This window comes from Peromyscus maniculatus, chromosome 1 (genome assembly GCF_049852395.1).
Source record: "Peromyscus maniculatus bairdii isolate BWxNUB_F1_BW_parent chromosome 1, HU_Pman_BW_mat_3.1, whole genome shotgun sequence".
NCBI lineage: Eukaryota > Metazoa > Chordata > Mammalia > Rodentia > Cricetidae > Peromyscus > Peromyscus maniculatus.
Genome location: NC_134852.1, coordinates 179394803 through 179415577, shown reverse-complemented (window position 1 = coordinate 179415577; position 20775 = coordinate 179394803). Strand labels below are relative to the sequence as shown.

At 40.9% G+C, this 20775-nt stretch overlaps 1 protein-coding gene and 1 long non-coding RNA gene across 8 annotated transcripts in view; one reads left to right on the top strand and one right to left on the bottom strand.

Annotated features, from left to right (window-relative positions):
- LOC121823216 (uncharacterized) overlaps positions 1 to 12224 on the bottom strand; it is a 150907-nt gene extending 138683 nt beyond the window's left edge. For 2 of the 5 annotated variants that reach the window (XR_013047977.1, XR_013047981.1), the window contains exons 1-2: positions 11959 to 12217; positions 7212 to 7302 (exon numbers count right to left, since the gene is read on the bottom strand). This is a non-coding gene — a long non-coding RNA (uncharacterized LOC121823216). Of the gene's footprint in view, positions 1 to 7211; positions 7303 to 11958 lie in introns of all 5 variants that reach the window. The other 3 variants (XR_013047978.1, XR_013047984.1, XR_013047982.1) reach the window with 3 other exon arrangements.
- Pum3 (pumilio RNA binding family member 3) overlaps positions 9881 to 20775 on the top strand; it is a 37603-nt gene continuing 26708 nt past the window's right edge. The window contains exons 1-7 of one of the 3 annotated variants that reach the window (XM_076561746.1): positions 9881 to 9951; positions 11658 to 12490; positions 15458 to 15549; positions 16764 to 16982; positions 19154 to 19289; positions 19864 to 19939; positions 20564 to 20657. In XM_076561746.1, coding sequence (XP_076417861.1) covers positions 12342 to 12490; positions 15458 to 15549; positions 16764 to 16982; positions 19154 to 19289; positions 19864 to 19939; positions 20564 to 20657 — 766 coding nt within the window. In that variant the 5' untranslated portion in view covers positions 9881 to 9951; positions 11658 to 12341. Of the gene's footprint in view, positions 9952 to 11278; positions 13289 to 15457; positions 15550 to 16763; positions 16983 to 19153; positions 19290 to 19863; positions 19940 to 20563; positions 20658 to 20775 lie in introns of those variants that run through there. The other 2 variants (XM_042262253.2, XM_042262257.2) reach the window with 2 other exon arrangements.

Genomic DNA, 20775 nt, shown 5'->3' with positions numbered 1-20775 from the left:
GAATCTCAAGACTCTCAAAAGTGTTCAGCCACCATGGTCTGTTACAGTGAGGTCAGTGTTCTGGTTGAAAAAACTTGAGACTCTGAAATGTGAGATGGGGATATGAAAAGATATTTCGGCAGCAGTTCTGAGCACCCTAGTCAAAATGTAGATGCAGGAAGACATACCAAAGGTTGTCTTCTTGTAAGACAACCTCCATCTTCCCTCCCCAGGCAACAGCTGCCTCATTGCCTCTCCTGGCCATCAGACCAGTAACTAAGATTAAATCTGGGACTGATGCTGGAGATTATCCTGGAGCAGACTTTCAGGAATTTCCCAGCACACACTGTCTACCACCGAGGAATGCTGAGAGAGTAGATTACAAGGATACTGGACCAAAGCGCTAAACAGGAAAAGTGAACATGTAAAGACATACTTAGGGTCACTTTCTCAAGGTATGGTTATTAGAACCTTGGTATTATCTCCAAAGGTCAGGTAGAAAACATTGTTATATGCCTTTCCAAATGTCTTGGTAGCAGATGGTAAAAGATAATGAAAACAGTTGGAAAATACAATGAGAAACAGTTCAAATTCCTCGGAATGAATAGCATTCATTTCTAGTTTTGTACCAGGGCTATGTTAGCTCGCCCACCCTCTGTCTTAATATAGTCCAAAGAGATCTGGGCCATCTGGACACCACACAGAATGTCACGTCAAACCATTACATCAATAAAATAAAGGCATGGTTGGAATTCTAGAGCCCTTGATTGGAAACAAGTACCATAGGGTATTCAGCAAAGCCCTACAAAGATTTCAGGATGGGCCACTTCTGTACACCTCTAAGAATCATATGAGAATGGACATGAAGAAGTAACATTTTTGCATGCTGAGACACATCCACGAAGGAAGAGTCACTAAACGGTCACTTTAGCCAGCTGACATTCATCAGTCTTTAGCAGTGGGTATGAGGGCTGTGTGAATGAAGTAACTACCGTGGAAGATGGAATCTAGATACAGGACTACAGCATAAATATTCACTTAACCAAGACCAATCTAACTGCTACATCTGGTGACCAAAAATCAGATAGGACACATGAGATGGCATTGTTTCCCAAAGAAACCAGTCAGTCATTTGGTGACAAGTTAATGACATTAGGTTCAACTCATTCTGAAGGGACCACAGGATCCTCCTCATAGGATCCAAGTCCTGTTTCAATTATGGGTTTCCCTATTTCCCATTCACAGAGCCTCTAACATCGGTAACATCAGGATCTATCAGCCTATGAAACACCTGATCCCTGGATACAAAATTCTACCTCACAGGAGATGTGCATCAGAGCAAAGCAGGAGCGGGGTGGGTACCACCCAGAGACAGACAGCCTAACAGAGCCTTATGATGGCCGATCGAAGACATCGCTGAGGCACTGGCTGCTGAGAGAGAGGTGAAAGTCTGCAAAAATGAAATGTCATCCTCCAGAATGCAGAACAAGTGGTATGCCCCTGAAGATAATACATGTGTCTAGGAACCATGGGGTAGCAGTATGAATGGAGCCAATCATTTTCAGTGACCTTCTGGGTCAGTGCTTCCTGTCTCAAATTATGGGCTCTTCAAGGTGAAAAATCTACTTCTCCAACCCAACAGGGACACACTTGCCAGGGGATAGGGGAAGAGTCCATTGAATTATGGGTGGCACCTAGACATTTTGGACTGGTTGTATCCAGGACCAACAGGTGAGAAGAGGATCGCTGTCATGGCCAGAACAATGAAGTCTGATCAGTAGAAGTTAGGGCTGTGTTGTGGGATATTTGGATCACACGCTGGCGCTCCTGAAACTGACAATAAAGTTTACTTTGAATCAGAGGTTGGAGCTAGCTACTAGCAGACTAAAATTAGCCATAGAAGTTTTAGAGGACTGAGGACATTTAGAGAGACACAGGAAGTAGTAGGGTGGGGCTTAGAAAGATTTTCGCCCTTTATTGATTGAAGAAGAGAGAGAGAGAGAGAGAGAGAGAGAGAGAGAGAGAGAGAGAGAGAGAGAGAGAGAGAGAGAGAGAGAGAGGAGGCCACTGGTCGAATCTCACTGCTTCTCTGATTATTCAGGTTCTTTCCCCAATATCTGACTCCAGAGTTTTTATTAATAAAGAATAATTAGGTAAACTGCTTCAAGGCTGCTTCTATACAATAGAGATAAGAAGGAGAAGATGAAGGGCCCAGGAGACCCACTTAGATACCTTTAGGGTTCTTTAGCCCCCGGTGTAACTGTACACATGTATCTTTAATGCACACAAAGCTTTTTGTGATTACAAACAGCACAGATGACTGTGTAAGACCACCATCAGCATCTTGTTAGTAGAGAAGGGTAAGATGAGTTCCAATGGGAAGTGGAAAAGGAAGCCCTTGAGTCCCTGTTGCAGCCCCTAGGAGATGACAGTTTGTCCCACAGATCTCTTTCTTCTAACCTTTCTTTGGGGGGACAGAGTTATAGGGATATTGGAGGGGCTTCCTCTCCAGCATACAGAGAGAGCTTACATGAAGGCTGGATTCTTGTCACCATGGGAGTGAACTGTTCCAAGCTCTTCTCAAGGAAGAGAGTATGCTGAGAGGTACTATGACTTCAGAAGCCATCACAGTATGAATGCTACAGCTATGTTCTTCCTCGCTCCTATTAGCAGCGGCTTAGTGGAGCACCACACTAGACCCCAGATGTTCCTACCCTAAGGGCCTTCCTTCACAGTAAATCTCTACTCTGGACCTCCTTCCCTGTTGCCTAGCCAAGACTTTCTCAGAGCTTTTATTATTTGAAGGCTTCTTACCACAGCCACCTCCTTTTGCCTGTCCCTTCATAGCTATTGGGTCTAAATCTCTCCTTCACGATCCAATTCTCCTACTCGCCCTGTTTCATGGGTTTTTCTCACAATAAGTCTCTTGGCCCTTTAATTCTAATTTGGCATCTGCATCCTGGTGACAAAGTGAGTTAATTTTTCCTTCCTTTCTAAAAAGAAGAAGGGTTAGGTCATTGTTCTTAGGTCCAAATTAAATTGTCTATCATTTTTAAAAGGTAAAATTGTAATAATTAGAAAATTATTTGTTGGGGCTAGGGAGATGTCTTGCCTTCACAGTTAAGAGCTCTTGCTTTTCTTTCCGAGGACCTGAGTTTATTAACCACCTAAGTCAGGCAGCTCACATCTGCCTATAACTCCAGCTCCCAGGAACCAGGTGCCCTATTCTGGACTCCTAGGTGGCACCCACACACAGAAACAAACACACAGGCAAAAATAAATCTTTAAAAAGGAAAAAGGTATTTGTTCTTCATTGAAAGCACAGTTTCTTCTTTGATCCCTTAATAAATACATGCTTAGTCATTGTGTCTTTATTGCTCATAGGTTAGAGAAATCATAAGGTAAAACTAGTCAGTGCTTCGTAAAGAAAATAGCTTTCATTGAGCGCAAAGGCAAAGTTAAAAGTGTACACTACAAACCTCCCCATTGTCTTCCTTCTGGTTAAGAAGACAGAACTGCCATATGCGGCTTAGGTGTAAAAATCATAGAGCAGTGCACATGTGCTGTGTGTAAAGGATTGATTGTAGGCTTTAAGTGGTGCTAATTTTTATTTTCCTATCACATGCTGATGTGACATTCACTAAAGGTGGCACTTAGTACAATGATCAGATCAACTTTTACCCTGGGCACATAGTTTTTCTACCACTTGAAAGCATGTCACCAAAAAGAAAGAAAGAAAGAAAGAAAGAAAGAAAGAAAGAAAGAAAGAAAGAAAGAAAGAAAGAAAGAAAGAAAGAAAGAAAAAGGAAACAAGGTTAACTTCCTGTTTACTGGAAGACAAGCAGAACATAATGAATAGTTAGTGATTAGACTGTAGTAGTTCACGTTTTTAATAAATTTATGGTATGGAAAAACAAAGTCCCTTATTCTGAAACAGTTCTTTTTTTGTTTCCCTAAAGGAAAACCCAATGATGATGGCTCTGTTTGCTTTATCCTTCTAATAGATCCTGAAAACAAAACCAACTTTGCTAAATTTTCATTTAAGCTTTACATCAACATGCGCTTTATCTCTGCTTATACAACTGGGAAACAGAAAACCCAAATTAGTTTAAAAACAAAAACCAAAAAGACACTAATTAGAATTCTAAAGAACTTAGGGGAAGGAAGATGTGTGGGAGATCACACCTGACATTGCCTTATTCTTATGGGGGGAAGAAGAGAGAAAATTTTATAAATCATGCTGAATTGAAAAAGAAAAAGAGAAGACACATTTCCCAGACAGATTTTGAAGCATACAGTTCAAATTTAGATTTCTCAGCATCTTGTGGTGTTTAGCCATTATAAGAGACCTCAGTGAATGAGAAAGACACTGTGTATCCAAGATAATTCTACTTAGAGAAACAAGTGTATTATACATTTAATTCTTATCTCTGTTGACTGCAATAAAAGTGAAGACCAAGACACTGTAAGGTTTAATTAGAAAATCAAATCAACAATTTGAAGCGCATTCTTGAAACAAGTACCTCTTGATTTAGCTGCACATTAGGGCGACCTGGGGAGCTCCCACAGTCTCTCCACCTAGCTCCACTCAAGATCAATTAAACGAGAATTACTGACATTCTTAACTCTACAGGTGATTCTGGTGTGCGTCCAAGATTGATACAGATTTCCTTGGATACTAAAGTTATTTTAAGCTTTAAACTATGTTCACGTAAGCTACAAACTGAATAGCTACAGCTCCACAGAATACCAAATGACATTTAATTTTGACAGAGAATTTCAAAAAATGATATTTAAAGAATGATAACTGGCTAATGTTATATCTGGTGGTTAGCCTTCTAGTTCTAGAAGTGGCTGTGCAGCCTAGTTGTAAGCCCTGATTTAAAAAGCATCCTTGCTGGGTCCTTTCCTTCTGGGATGAGAACTGAGCCTATGGGGCGGGGTGAGCTTCACCCCTTCGTGTGTTCTCCTGGCCCAGGATTCTGCTATACCTTCTGGACAGAGAGGACACCTGGCCACCAGAAAGCAGCAGGCATGAGCATAAATAAAGGCTAACTATGTTGTCTATCACCACACAGAAGGTGACTCAAATGTTAGTGCTCTTAACTGCAATAGCTACAGCAGTGACTAACTTTTGAGATAGAACCTCACCTAACTACAGATTAAACTTTCATCATATAGCATCAAAAACTTCTACACATATGGAGATGTACATTGAGATCATTAGATAATTGAAGTATTGATAGTTACTGGGTTAGAAACAAAATTATAGGATGTAATTCTTTAGTATTATTCTGTAAAAATGAAAAATACTTTCTTATTCCAAACAAACAAAACTCCTACATGAATCCACATTGACAGCATAGGAGACTCAATTTTAAAATACATGACTAATAATGGGCTCTGGTGTATAACAAATTTTTATTCTCCTTGGTGAAGAGGCCAATGAGTAGTAGGGAATTGGTGTGCACATGCAAGCAGTTACTTGGATGTGTCTTCCAAAAGATGGGATGTGTCTCTGGAATTGAAGACACAAATATTCCCAGATTGTGTGGTATAATAGGCTTTTTTGGATAGCCAGTGCCCCAATCATGACACAGAGACTTATTAATTATGAAATCTTGGCCTTGGCTTAGGCTTGTTTCTAACTAGCTTTTATGACTTAAATGAACCCATTTTTGTTCATCTATGTGTTGCCATGTGACTCATGACTGTTACCTGTCCTCCTACATGTCCTGCTTCTTCTTCTTCCTCCAGCTGGTGACTCCTTTCTTCTTCCTCAAGACCTCTCTGTCCCAAGAAGTCCTTCCTAATTACCTCTTTCTGCCTAAATATTGGCCATTTAGCTCTTTTTCAAATCTATCACAGTAACACATCTTCACACAGTATAAAGGAATATTCCACAAGATTTCACCCTTTGTCTAAATAAAAAGGAAATGTTTTAATTCTAGTATAATAAAACTATAAACAATACAAACAATTATCAGGTTAGAATTATATTCACAATGTCCAGTCCATTGGTATTTGGCAAATTTAGAGAAAATACTTCATTATCTATCCTCTCTTGATGAGGCTAACCTTTTGTACCTAATTTACTTTCTATCCTAAATTGTATTACCAACCCCAAACTAATTTTTTTATCTCAAAACATTATTTAGATAAACAATTTAAACTTTTATGTCTCTCAACCTTATATACTTTACACCTCTTTTGTGAGTTTCTTTTCTTAATTTGGTAACAAGGAAAACTGCAACTGTAACTATTTAGTCTTCACCTCCACCAGAGGCACAAGAAGGACATATTACCTGAGTAAATAGGAAGTGCAGAGCAAACAAATTCCAAAACTATAGAAATGACAGAGACATTTGGCTGCATGGATAGTCAACCAAGGTTCCTCTGCATTGTTGGGGCATCCATCTTTGGCCTGTGGGCCTAAAATATCTGAAAGACTTCTGTGAAGCAGGAATTTTTGAAGGACTGTCCCACTTTGTCTTGGAAAAGTTCAGCACTCACTTTTTTGTGTGTCCTGCTTGTCTAGTTTGCACAGCACCAGTAGTTGAGGCAAGGGCATTTTTTTTTTTGCCAAAATGGCTAGCTTTTGCCACAAAGAAAGCAAACTCCATATGGAGGCTTCTTGTTACCCATCATCCTTTTTTTTTAAAGTAAACTGGTGGTGCCAAGAGCAGATGTGTCTCCCTGTCATAAAATATTAAAACATTAAAATGCCATATTCTGTAGGTCTTTGAAGTGTGTGAAGACCATCTATCTATTTAAAATATATCTCTTTTTGACCTTGAAAACATACCTAACATGACTGTAAGTTTGATTGTTATAGATGACTAACTATTAACCTGTATTTCTTTATTATCCTAAATAGCTTTCAAGGACTAAAACTTTACATTATATTTTTAAATGAGCTGAATAGGTACAACACCTCACACAAGAGTAGAAACATATAACAAAAGTAATCTTAAATTTGTATCAATATATAAAAATCCATACCAATGTAAAATATTTGAAACAATTGGTTGTTCAAAAGTAAACTCAACAATATACCCTTTTATTCCATCATTTCAATACTATATTTCCTTTTTCCCTCCAGAAAGAAATCTCTGAATCTAATCTCTTTTGTTCATTTTTTCCTGACTGTGACCAATAATAACTTGTAACAAAACCGCTAAACGAAGACAAACATTATAATCCATCAAATGACCAAAAATCATCCACCCTACCTCTTGGGAATGTGGGTGTCATGTTCTATAGACTGCTTCTTGTTTTCTAGGGATGATGGCATCTTTGAGGAACCAGCATCTTTGGGAGACCCTAGGAAATAAGGATAATGGTCAAGTTCTGGGACAGCTAACCATAACATTTGTTGTCCAGACTCTGTGCAATGGGATAGTGCAAGGCTTCTTTGCAGTCCTGGCTAGAATAGTCTGAATAGACTAGAATAGTCTAGCAACTTTGAAGTTGTTCTGGATGTAGAACTTTGAGGAAACCGCAGCAGAGGCACTCTGAGACACTGGATCACCTGGGCCACCCATTTTCACTGGTGTCTGGTCCCCTTACTTTGGAAACACACAAACTTTCTGCATTAACACAAATATAGACTGTGTGTTGTACACAAGCCAGCCAAAGATGATTGTTTTGTTTTATATTTGGGCAGATAAAATATGTCACCTGTCTTGTAGGGTTTTTTTTTAGGTTTATTTTTTCATGTCTATAGTTAAGATTTTCAGGGAGTGTACCCCAATCAAATCTGATCTTTATTAACCTGGAAGGAATCCACGGCCTTTAGTTTCCTGTGGAAACAAAACCAGAACCTTTCCCCCAACATAATACATTTTCTGACTTCCATTTTAAAATTAAGACATTCTTAAAATATTAGGTTAGTTTAATTTAGCAGTTTCCATAAACCAATGTCTCTCAGAAGCTATTGTTTTTTTGTACATTAGCATTTTTAAAACTCAAAGTCAAAAAAGTAGCATACAGGATCCAGACACCTTGTGTATTTCTCATCTTTGCATGTTTTATTTTTATATCACTTTACTCTCTCTTTAAAGTACAGTATTATTTTTAAACTATATTTATTTTTCTATGACTGTCTATGTCCATTTTCTTTTCCTTTTTCAGCATCTAAGCACGTTTTTAAGCATACTATATCTGTTCAGAGGTTTTCTCAGTCTGGACCTGACTTTGCCAAGCACCTGCAGCCATCTCTGACCAGGTGAGACAAATCTTTTTGTTTGTTTTTTGTTGTTTTTGTTTTTTCAAGACAGGGTTTCTCTGTGTAGCTTTGTGACTTTTCTGGATCTCGCTCTGTAGACCAGACTGGCCTCAAACTCACAAAGATCCGACTGCCTCTACCTCCCAAGTGCTGGGATTAAAGGCATGCACCACCACTGCCTGGAGGTGAGACAAATCTTAAACTGCAATGTCAGCCTCTGCTCAGCTCAGCTTGGCTGGCCAGTAGCTGCTGCACCTCTGTACACCAAGCACCTGCCCACCTGAGAGATTGCAGGACTAGAAAGCCGTACCTGGCTCTTTGTCCAGAACTTTTCTTAGCTTTCTCAGGCTGTTTGGGTATTCAAACCCCCACTTTGGATGTCATATGTAGATGGATTTTTCTTTGGGCTGCCAGCTCACAAAAAAATGACACAGAGACTTATTATTATGAAAGCTTGGCATATAGCCTAGGCTTGTTTCCAACTAGCTCTTATAACTTAAATTGGCCCATTTCTATTCATCTACATGGTGCCATCTGGCTCGTGGCTTTTACTTCCTCTCTATGTCTTGCTCCCTCTCCATCTGGCTGGTGACACCTTTCTTCATCCACAAGACCTCTCTGTCCCCAGAAGTCCCACCTAATATCTTCATGCCTAGCTACTAGCCATTCAGCTCTTCATTAAACCAATCAGAGTGACACATCTTCACACGGTGTAAAGGACTATTCCACAACAGTATGATGGAGTGTATTCTGTAGCTCCTTTTCTCCTGGGAAGTGTTTACTTGTCAGGGCTTTCTAAGTGTCTGGTATCTTCACCAGTGTCTGCTCAATAGACAGTACAAACCAGGCTCCTGCAGGCTTTTAATTCTTGTTCCTTATTTTTCTTTCCTTATCATTTATCAAAGAATTAATGGAAGCTGGCTGTGATGGCATAAACCTTTATTCTCAGAACTTAGGAGGCAGAGGCAGGTGGATTTTTGTGAGTTTTTGTTCAGCCTGATCTACAAAGTGAGTTCCAGAACAGCTAGGGCAGTTAGTTACACAGAGAAACCCTGTCAAGAAAGAAAGAAAGAAAGAAAGAGAGAGAGAGAGAGAGAGAGAGAGAGAGAGAGAGAGAAAGAAAGAAAGGAAGGAAGGAAGAAGGAAGAAAGGAAGGAAGGAAGGAAGAAAGGAAAAAAGGAAGGAAGGAAGAAAGGAAAAAAGGAAGGAAGAAAGAAAGAAAGAAAAAGAAAGAAAGAAAGAAAGAAAGAAAGAAAGAAAGAAAGAAAGAAAGAAAGAGATAAAGAAAGGAGGAAAAGAAAAAAAGAATTAATGGAGTTCAGTTAATTAAGCAGTTTACAGGCAGTCATATTGAATTTGGAATCCAGAAATTGAGAACATGGCTAGTGGCTAGTACATCCCCTTCCTTCATTGAATGAAAAAAAAGTCACCTTCAAAATTTCTTTTTATTCCTTTCTTAAGTTAGCATACAAAGTAATTGGTTTCATCATGAAATTTTCATATATATATACAGTGTTTTTATTTGCCCCCTCAATGTTTTCCTCATGCCACCTCCCCTTCTCTTTCTTGTGGAATAATCTTTTTGTACACTGTGAATATGTGTCACTCTGATTGGTTTAATAAAAAGCTGAATGACCAATAGCTAGGCAGGATTTTCAGGGCAGAGAGGATGCTGGGAAGAAGGGTGGAATCATGAGGAAACACCAGAAACACAGAGGAAGCGGCATGGGCTTTACAAAATAAAGGTGACTAAACCAAGCAAAAGAATGTAGATTAAAAGATACAGGTAAATTTAAGTTATAAGAACTAGTTAGAAACAAGACTAAGCTATCAGCCAAGCTTTTATAATTAATAAGTCTCTATGTCATTATTTGGGACCTGGCTGGTGGGACAGAAAAATCTGCCTACACTTTCTGGTCTCTTCCCTCTCAAATATCATTTCTATCTGCTTTCATGTCACAAATATCCCATCATTTTCTTTTGTTCCCCTCTCCCTTCAAATCTCTGCACTTTCTAGTCTCGTGCCCTACACACACTTGGGGAGGATGTATTTGTCACAACAAAAACAGACAAGTATTTATGAAATCTGTCTGCTGAGCAGTGGGTTGGGGACCTAACAATGTAAGTATGGCTTCTAGCCCAGAGAACTGTACTGTCTTATATATTATGCTTCTCAATTTGAATGTCTCAAAGGTCAAGAAACTGAGTGAGTTGGAAGATAAGAAATTCTTAAGGTCAGTGTCTTAGTCACTATTGTATTGTTGTGAAGAGACACCATGACCATGGTAACACTTATAAAAGAAAGCATTCAGTTGGGGGCTTACAAAATGGGGAGCTATAAAAGGGGAAGTGGAAAAGTTGTAATTCAGAAAGCAAGCAGGCTGAGTGAGGGTCTGTGAGCAACTAACTGCCTTGGGGGAGAAACTTCTCAGATATTCATAAACGCATGCTTGAGGAGACAATTATGCCTCCATCTTAGCATGCCTTTAGGTTTATCATATATTTTGTAACATTTCCAGAACAGATAGCTTTCTGAGGTGCATTTTTCTGGCCAGATGTTTGACAGGCCCATTTGGATTAACTCTAGAGGATCTAATACTTTTTTTTGTAATTTTTTTCTTTTGATCAGTTTAGAATGTCTCCACTCAGCACCAGAGGTATGACTTAGGACTCATTCTTTTCGTCAGAAAATCTCCGACCGGATTTTTTTTTTTTAATTAAAGTAAAAAAAAATTAATGAATTAGTCGGGTCTTAAGGGGTCTCCTCTTGGCCACACCCCAGGGGCAGGTCATAGGCAGGTGTGGTACTTACTTGCTGCCACACTAGGGGCAGTGTTTCAAGGTCAAAGCTGGTACAGCTACCCACTACAAATTAGTCATACTTTACCAGGATATTTATAGCCTTTCCTTGATGTGCCACAATAACACCCTGCTACTCTATCCCTTTTGCGTGGCATTTACGGAATTTATTTTCATAAGCCTTTTGTGACTGTATAATATGGTATTGTGAATGTTGAGGGGCAGTTGGGACGCATCCTTCTCCTCTCACATGGTAATTCCAAGGATCACTGTGGCACTTTCCACTTTGTTAAAATAGGTGTTATTAGACACAGGAGGCAGGGGCCACAGGGGATTATGGGTCTCCAAAGTTTTTCGAGCTATTAAACAAAACGACAAGCGTACTTACAACCAACATAAAGACTCAGAAAAAAAGGAAGGCAGAGGTAGAGACCTGCCTGAGTCAGGTAACCTATGCCAAGGATCACCTGGAGCACCAGATGCTGCAGACACATGGAAAGTTTGTTCATTCCTTGGGGCTTCAAAGGGGGCCCCGCCCGACCAACACCTGTATTTCAGATACAGGTTAGGCAATAAGGTTCTGTTGTTTAGCATGATCAAGTTTGTTTGGTTTTCTTTTAACGTGTATGATTATTTTGCCTCCGTGTACAAGTACACCACGTGTGTGCGGTGCTCCAGGAGTCCAGAAAAGGCTGTGAGAACCCCTGGGACTGGATTTACAGTGAGCCACCATGTAGGTGCTGGGAATCGAACCTACGTCCTCTCCACGAGAAAACAGCTGAGCCACCTGTGAAGCTCCCACGACCAAGTTTATTACCTAAATTGCTTCCGCGGTAAAATTGAATAATACCTTAAATATATATCCTGAAGTGGAAAGTGGAGAAAATGTATGCCCAAGAATGGGCTGACGTTAAAAACGCCAACCACTTATGGAGTTTTTCACAATCACTTACTGCGCTCCGCTCTAAATACCTGAGGTGATTTCCGAGGTGCTTACTAATCTGCCCAGAGATTCAGAGCTAAGAGTGTGGACTACGGAAACCGTGAGTGTTGGTGAACAAGATGACCACAGAACCGACTCCGGAAAAGCTTTTATCCTCCAGGCTGGACTAACGGAAAGGCACACACGCAAACAGGCGAGCTATCCGGACACCGAGACAGAATGAAGGGTTAACGGGGCGGTCCTCGCGACAACCTGCGTCATCCCCAGACGCTGCCGGCGCCAACGTCACTTTCCGGCGCCACTGACTCGTCTTCCACCGGACGGATCCCTTCAAGGGCCAAAACCCGCGCGGTCCAACATAGGAGGTGTGGCGAGGGCGGACCAATTGAAACTATGGACTTCGCGTTCCCCCCTAAGCTCCACCCCTTGACCCCAAGCCTCATGGCGGAAGAATACAATCAGAGGACCGGGGCGGGGCCAGATGCGGAAGCGGAAGCGGCGGAAGGTGGCGGAACTCTGCGATCTTCTGCCCCACGTGTGCGGTGAGTGCTGCGGAGAGGGCGTTGCAGGCGGTGCGGGGCAAGCTTTCGCTGGCCGCTCCGGAGCGGGGAGAGTTTTCGGGGCCGTGGACGAGCGGGCGTCTTCAGATCGGCCGCTAGGGCCGCTTTCCCGGCCGCTTTTATGGCTCGGAGTTGGGGGATTGGCGGGAGCCTAGCGAGGGCAGGGGTTAAGAAGCCCTCCGTTACATTCCTTAGTGCAGAGCTGGGGGAACTAGCTTCGCTTTCACACCCCTGCCGGTGCGGGTCACGGTCAGCCTGCCCATCCTGTGACAGACCTTGTGCCTAGGAGCGTTGCAGGGGAAACTGAAGAAGTGACCCATAAACCGAGACCTAAAGCATGATGGGAGGCAGGAGTATTTTAAGCAGGGGCTCTGGGGTTAAGTCCCGGAGGTCTGCGTTAGGAGTACCGCAGACAAGATAAAGGGAAGGGTAGGAGTTTGGAGGCCATGGTGTCGAGCTTTTGTATTCTTGTGTAACGGGAAACATTGTTCTTTGTGTTCCTATGCGTATAAAAGGTTGAAGGGTTATTAGAAAAAAGCGGGAGGTGGCTCGTGACAGGCCTTGATTCTCTTAAAAAATGTGCTTAGTTTGCAAGTTCGGTAAGGAGAATCTTGATGGGTTTGTACTGAGTATTGGTAGTGGAGATAAAGTATTTTCTAAGGGGATTGCAGGATAACTTACTGATAGGTTCAAGATGACTGACACGCAAAGAAGTAAATATCAGATGCAATGCTCAGGTTCTCTTTGAGCAGTAAAGTAGATGACACCCCGTTGGCTACGGTGAGAATGGGCAGGGAGACAAAGATGGGCTGTCTTTGGGAAAGTTTGCTGTGGGGATGCAGAGAATTAAGTTTCAGACATTAAGCAGAAGGTGCCCCTTACATGCATAGTCAAAAGTGTCGAGTACACAGCTGTGAAGGTTTAGGAAGTAAAACCTAATTTGCTTGTCTTTGCGTTTGGGTTAGCCATAAATGAATTTGATAGTGAAGAAACTTGGCAAATACTGCTTTAAGTGATCAAGGTTAACTTCAGGAGTAAATCATGACTGCTACAGTCCTTTGGTGCTGTGAGAAAAGAACTTCTTTGCTAACACACACCGGCCCAAGCATAAACTCAGTCTAATGAAAATCTTAATCCGAAAGGGGACATAGCCTGCAAAACAGAGAGGAGACATGGTGACTAAATTAACTATATCTTGGAATAGGAAAAGGACATGAATGGGAAAGTTGATATCAAAATATACCCTGCTATACTAGTGTTAATTTCTTAGTTTCATCACCGTGTCATATGTTAACAATAGGGAAGCTGGGTAAATGATCTATAGGCTCTGTATCTTTTTAACTCTTCTGTAAAACACATTGTTTTAAAATAAAATATGCAAGCTTAATATGTAAATAAAGGTATGGTTAGAAACCTATATATGAAGGCCAGTGGCACAGTTGGTTAGCATGTGGTACTTTGATGAAACCTACATGCAGACATGCAAGTGTGACAATATCTTGCCAAGTGATAAAAGGACTGTGCAATTTAAAATGCCCAGTAGGAAACTGAGTGGTTCCAGTGCTGAAATTACAGATACATATCACTATATTTTTATGCAGTGCTAGGCATTGAACCCAGGGCATGTTCCAGTGTTTCCTGGAGAAAGTGGTCTACTACATTTGGAAAGTTATATATTTCAGTCTTTGTTTTCCAGTGGGTAGTTCATAGTAGCAAATTAAGGACTTAAAAAATCTCCCCTTACTTGCTGACTATTGCTGTGTAATTTACTGTTTCTCAAATACATATTAACCTGGAATCCTGCCTTTTTTTTTTTTTTTCCCCAAGACATTTCAGTGTCCTGAGGAATTAATCATGCTTAGTTTTGTTTTGATTTTTGAAACAGTATCTTACTGTGTATCCCAGACTGGCCTCCAGTTTGTGTTGCCAGAGTGTCCTTGAACTCACAGTGATCCTTCTGCCTCAGTCTCTCAGATCTAGGATTATGGGTGTGTATGTCAACACATCCAGCAAGAAATTAATTCATGAATAGAAGTTTCTAATCTGGAAACATTGTCTAGGAATTCCTGTAAGTGACTCTTAAGGTCATTTAGAAATGGATGAGCATGTAACTTTTTGAAATGTAGACATGAGCTTAGTAGAGTTTGCCTTTGTATCTGTATGTTTTGCTTCTTGCAAAGCTTGTAGGTTGATGAGGAGTATCTATTACTTTGCCTGTGCTCAGTGAAGGTCACTGAACCCAACAGGTGACATGTTAGGCAGATCCCTCTCAATTAAATATTAAATAGTTCATTGTGGCTTGGAGGTCAGCAAGGCAACTGGCTGCCTCTAAAACAGTTGGCCAATAACCTTTATTTTAGCTTTTTTGGGTTTTCTTTCTTTAAATTGTAACATGTGCTAAATGCGTCCTATTGCTTTTTAAGGTAGATGCCCAAGAAATCAAATGATAACATCACCGTTACTCATCACTGTTTTTTGTTTTGTTTTGTTTTTTTTCTTTTTGGGGGGCGGGGGTTGAGACGGGTCTTCTCTGTGTTGTTTTGGTGCCTGTCCTGGATCTCGCTCTGTAGACCTGACCTGGCTGGCCTCAAACTCACAGAGATCCGCCTGGCCCTGCCTCCAAGTGCTGGGATTAAAGGAAGGCATGCACTTTTAATTCTTAATGTTTATTCTTAATAGTGGTCTACATTTAGCCAGTGCTGTTGCCTCTGGGTGTGTCACACACTAGGCAGGGCGTGTGCGTGTCCTGAGTTCTTGTTTGTGTTGGTATCCTTTTCACCCTCTGTTTTAATGTCTTAGAGGTAGTTCTGTACTTGGACTTGAGAGCCCCCGGGCTGGATGCTTTATACTGCATCTGAGCTCAAGGGCTGTGTGTTGCACTGACTGTTTAATGGCTCTTACTGGATAGCAATTCGGTGATTCTTCATGGTTTTGGCTTTTGTTTTCCAGAATTGCTATGATGGAAGTCCAAGAGAAGAAAAAATTCACAGGGAAGAGTCCAAAAACAGCACAAGGAAAGACTAGATTTCATAAAAACAGTGGTAAGAGAGCCTTGCCCATGTGCGCTTCCCATGTGCTGGTTACCTTGAAGATATATCTGAGAGGGACGAGTTTGTAGTGGGTGTCACGCTCTTCATGGGCTAGGATTACAGTAAACATGGTGGAAAGAAGTCACCACCATCCACAAGCTAACCTGTTCCTTGTGGAATTTCGGCTTTTAAGATTTGCCAGAATAATTGAGGAATGCTTTATTTATAAAAGATCCTTTCGCTGGGTGGTGGTGGCACAGGCCTTTAACCCCAGCACTCAGGAGGCAGAGGCAGGCGGATCTCTGTGAGTTTGAGGCCAGCCTGGTCTACAGAGTGAGATCCAGGAAAGGTGCAAAGCTACACAGAGAAACCCTGTCTTGGGGGGAAAAAACTTTATGTCAGCAATTTATGGTGGCCTTATTGTATTCACATTCAGTCACTGTACAATTCGTTTTAATGCTTGATGAGTTGGACCTGGCTAGTACACTCAGCTTTGCCTTCTGAATTTCAGATGGTGATGTCTCTATTATTCCATCAGGTGTCAGTATTGCAGAGTAGAAGAATGCAGACCTATAGAGATAGCTGAGTCCTAAGCAGTCTTATGCTTTCCCTTGTAATGGTCCTAAGGCATAGCTATTATTATTGTCATCCTGTTTGTTAGATATGTGTAAGCTTTTTGACTAAACATTTTAGCCAAAAGGTTTATTGTAGGCTCTAAGATTTTTCTCAAAATTAGACTTTTTCAGAAATCCATTTTAATTCATTTTTATGATATGTTTTCTTAACTTCAGTAACTGTTCATTTCACTCTTAAACTCTTATCATATTGAACCACTGATATTTTAATATAAATATTGATAGTAGTGCCAATAAGACAAAATGGAAAGGTACATAATATTTTATGTCTAGCATATGCTTAAAACTGCAGAAATATGCCATGCTAGCATAGTGGTTGTTTCTAAGAGGTAATTTATAGTTTATTATTAATTCCTCTAACTTTCCAGGGTTTACATGGCTAACCTATACAATTTTATAATCAGAAAGTTTTCTCTTAACTTGGGTTTGATTATTTAAATCCTAATTTATTCAAAGGGTTAAAGTATATTTGAGGATAAGACTGTTGGTTGTACTGAAAAGTGTGTAGTTCTCTGCAGCATGTAGTTGAGTAGATACCAGAGATTTCGGCTCAGAGTCAATGAACTAATAAGTATTCTTTGTTGTCACCAGAGTCTAGTTCTTCAAAAACATTCCCAAGGAAAGTTGTTAAGGAAGGTGGGCCTAGAGTTGCATCTAAGAACTTTGAGAAAGGTGCCACAAAACCTGGCAAAAAGGGTGTGAAGCAGTTCAAGAACAAGCCACCAGGGGGCAAAGGACCAAAGGACAAATTCCAGAAGCCAAATAAATTCAACAAGAAGAGGAAATTCCAGCCAGATGGGAAAAGTGATGGTAAGCATGGCTCTTAGAGTCTTTGCAGAAGCCTTCCCGGGCCAAGGTGGGACTGGACCATGGTGCACAGGTCCTCTGCTGGGTCAGAGACTGCCTGTCCTTGCTCCTAGACGGGCAGCATTTCAGAGTAGAAGGAAGGAAGCACAGAAGGGCTTAAGTAAACAACAGTGTGTTTCTAGTCAGAATTTCTTGTTCTGGTGCTGGTGAGATGGATCAGCAGTTAAGAGCACATATTCTTGCAGAGGACCCGAGTTCGATTCCTAGTGCCCACATGGTGCCTACAACCATCTGTAGCTCCAGTTCAGGGTGTTCAATGACCGCCTCAGCTCCAAGCTTACATGTGGTACACACATATGTATGCAAGCAAAACACTCTTAAAATGAGTCTAAAAATAAAATGTTTTTAAACTTTCTCATGCTTAGAGATCTTTATTTCTTTAGCCAAGGAATTAAGCTAAATTGTGTCTTTTGCACGAAACTCAAAACATTCCTTTCTGAAGGCCAAACTGAATTTATTTGTTCACTCATTCATCAGATATTTACCTTTTTTCACTTTTTTTTTTTAAAAAAGACATTATCTTTCTGTGTAGCACTGGATGGCCTGAAACTCATCATGAATTCACAGATCTATCTACCTGCATGCACTATCATGTCCAGCTACCTTTTTTATTCATTGTGTTGGGAAATAGGTAGTTTTAAAATCAGTAACAGTACAGGGCCAACCTAATCATAAAAGCTGGCCTTAAAGACATAGTGTGCTCCAGTTAAAATGTCAACCGTGCTGAATTAAGAGATTTGTAGACTCTGGTCTCATGGGGCTTAGACCAGGCTAATGTGATCAACTCGTTAGATGGTTCACATTCAGTAATAGTTCTGGATAGATTTAGCCATTTAATTCCTTCAGGACAAATTGCTCCCTGATGGGAATTGTTCCTCGGGCTTCTGTTTGTCATTGAAATGAATTGCCAGTCTCTTTATCACGATATCCATAGAGTCACTTCTCACCAGCATTTGCTCAGTTGTACAGCGTGCCACCGCGGTGCCTTGTCCCTTGTTGGCTTCAAGCAGCAGCTTCTCCATAGTGACCACACCTTCCCCCTGCCCCACTGTGAGGTCCTGGGTTATTTCCCTAACATGGAGTGTATTCTTACGTGGCTCCCTGCCTGCCTGCCTGTCTGCTGGGATTACTGTGTGCACCTTTTCTATCCAGCCCTCCAGCCTGCTCCTTATTCTTCAGTTTGCCTGTGGGTTGCTTGCTGGAGGAGGGACAGCATGCTTGAGGTGGGGGAGGAGAACGGGGGCGGGGGGCGGGGGGGGGCCGGATGCCATCATATCTCAGTGTGTCTGCAAGACCTTTCCCCACTCCGGTGCCTGTCTTTTTTCTCTGCTTCTAGGTTTTTTCTTCCTCTCCCCATGCCCAGCGTTTGCTCCAGTAGTTGCTTTTCCTCCTCCTGTTGCTTGTATGGTAGTTTTAATGGAGAATGCAGAGACTGTAACGATGTTAAATATAAATGCTAAGACTCAAAACAGAGAGGCAAGGGGGCAAGAAGGAAATACTTGGTATTTATACCTAGGTTTTAGTATGACTCAGTTGACTTTTTTATTGTTTTGGTTCTTGTAATGAGTGAATTACAAGAGAGAGATATTTAGAAATAACTAAATTCCAAAGGATTTGGAGGGAGATACTTATGTAAATAATACTCTAGTAAAATATTCATTTCATTTATTACATTGATTGGTTTTTTTGTTTAATTGATAACTTAATTTCAAAGGTACAGGAATAGATAGATCAACCTGTAGAAGCTTACTATACATTGTCATGAGTGGAAGGCAACTATAAGTTGTCCCTGGATTTGTATCTTGTTTCTACCACTGGGTGGCCTTGGATGGATGACTTAATGTGTGGTACATAGCAAAAGGGGGTGATCAAAGTCATATCCACCTCACACTAAGAATTAAATAATGCTTGACAGCTCTCAGAAGAGTGGCATTTTATTTTTGATGTTTGGATTGAGCAAGGACCCTCATACATGTAGGTGCTCTACCACTGAACTTCACTGCCAGCTTATATTTTCCCCTTGTAACTTAATTGGTCCTGGTGATTGCCCTCTGTTCTAAATTCGTATTCGTGTACAGTGTTCGGAATGTTAAATACATTGAATTTAATTCTAGAATCAGCAGCCAAGAAACCCAAATGGGATGACTTCAAAAAGCAGAAGAAGGAGCTGAAGCAGAGCAGGCAGCTCAGTGATAGGACCAACTATGACATCGTGGTTCGGGCAAAGCACATTTGGGAGAGCTTGAGAAGGTACTGGCACTTAACACTGTCGTTATTAGTCTGTCCAAGACAAGGGCAACACAGAGAGAGGTTTGCCCTGCACAGGCAGATGTCCTAAACAGTAAAGACAGCACCTGGTTTCTTTGATGCATGCTCAGAGTCCCCTGTCACAGCAGCAGAGTGGGTGTCTGCCGAGTGCAGAAATGTGTGAAATCATTAAAATAGTGCCAGATAGCTTTATGGAAATGATGGGAGGCAAATGGATTTGATACCTATCCTGAAAGATTTCTCAGAAAATGAAGGACAATTTCTTATCAGCTAGGTTTTGAGATGTTTAAGTATTTGCTATCTTAGATTGTTTTATTATTTTTCTTTGCTTCTGAAGTTCTGGCTGTTAAGATTTAGATTGATGCATAAAATTATACCCTGTGAGATGAGTTTCTGCCTCTGAGAAAATGACTTTTGTCTGACTGCTTCGGAATAATAATTTTAATGTCAGAGGTTTGCTGCCTTCAAAGGAAGAACCACACTGAAGTGGCAAACATGTATGGCATGCTGTTTGGTTTTCATGTCTAAAATAACTTCACATGCGCTTCCTCTGCAGAAAAGACTGCGACAAAGAAAAGAGAGTGAAGCTGATGAGTGATTTGCAGAAGTTGATTCAAGGGAAAATTAAAACTGTGAGTAGAATGTGCTCACTCTTCCAATTTAAAAAAAAAATGCGAGTTTCTTTGTTCTTAAGAGAAATGTGTTCTTTGTATGTAGCAGTTATGGTTATCAATGCAGCGACACTTCGGGATCGGTGTCCTATGTCGGTACCTGTTAACTTTCGAGAACATGGAACCACAGTTCATGTAATCCTTATGGAGGTAGTTTTAAATACAATTTTTTAATTTTTTATGGTTTTGATTTTTTTTGGTTGTTTTTTTTTTTTTTTTTTTTGAAACAGGGTTTCTCTGTAGTTTTGGTGCCTCTCCTGGATCTCACCCTATAGCCCAGGCTGGCCTTGAACTCACAGAGATCCTCCTGGCTCTGCCTCCCAAGTGCTGGGATTAAAAGCGTGTGCCACCACTGCCTGGCTTGTGGGGGTAGTTTTAATTAGGAATGGAATTTGAAAGGTGGTAGACTTTTCTGTCTCTTGCATTTATTTCAGCTATGAAATGTGATAGGAAGCAAAGCCAAACAATGGTGTACCACATAATTGACATATTTCTGTCTCCAGCACGCTAGTGCAGTGTAAGGTGAAAAAAGTGCAAATTGTGTAACTAGAAACCTGATGGTTCCGGCATTTTGTTTTCCTACAGATTGCCTTTGCCCATGACTCAACACGTGTGATCCAGTGCTTCATTCAGTATGGGAATGAAGAGCAGAGGAGGCAGGCCTTTGAAGAACTGCAAGGTATGGCTAATGTGCAATGTTTTTATCGCTTGGGAGAAAGTCACTTGTTTTCTCTTGGAATGCCGGAGAATGTCCTAGAGAACAGTTCTGTGTTTTCTGCAAGACTATTTTGTTACTG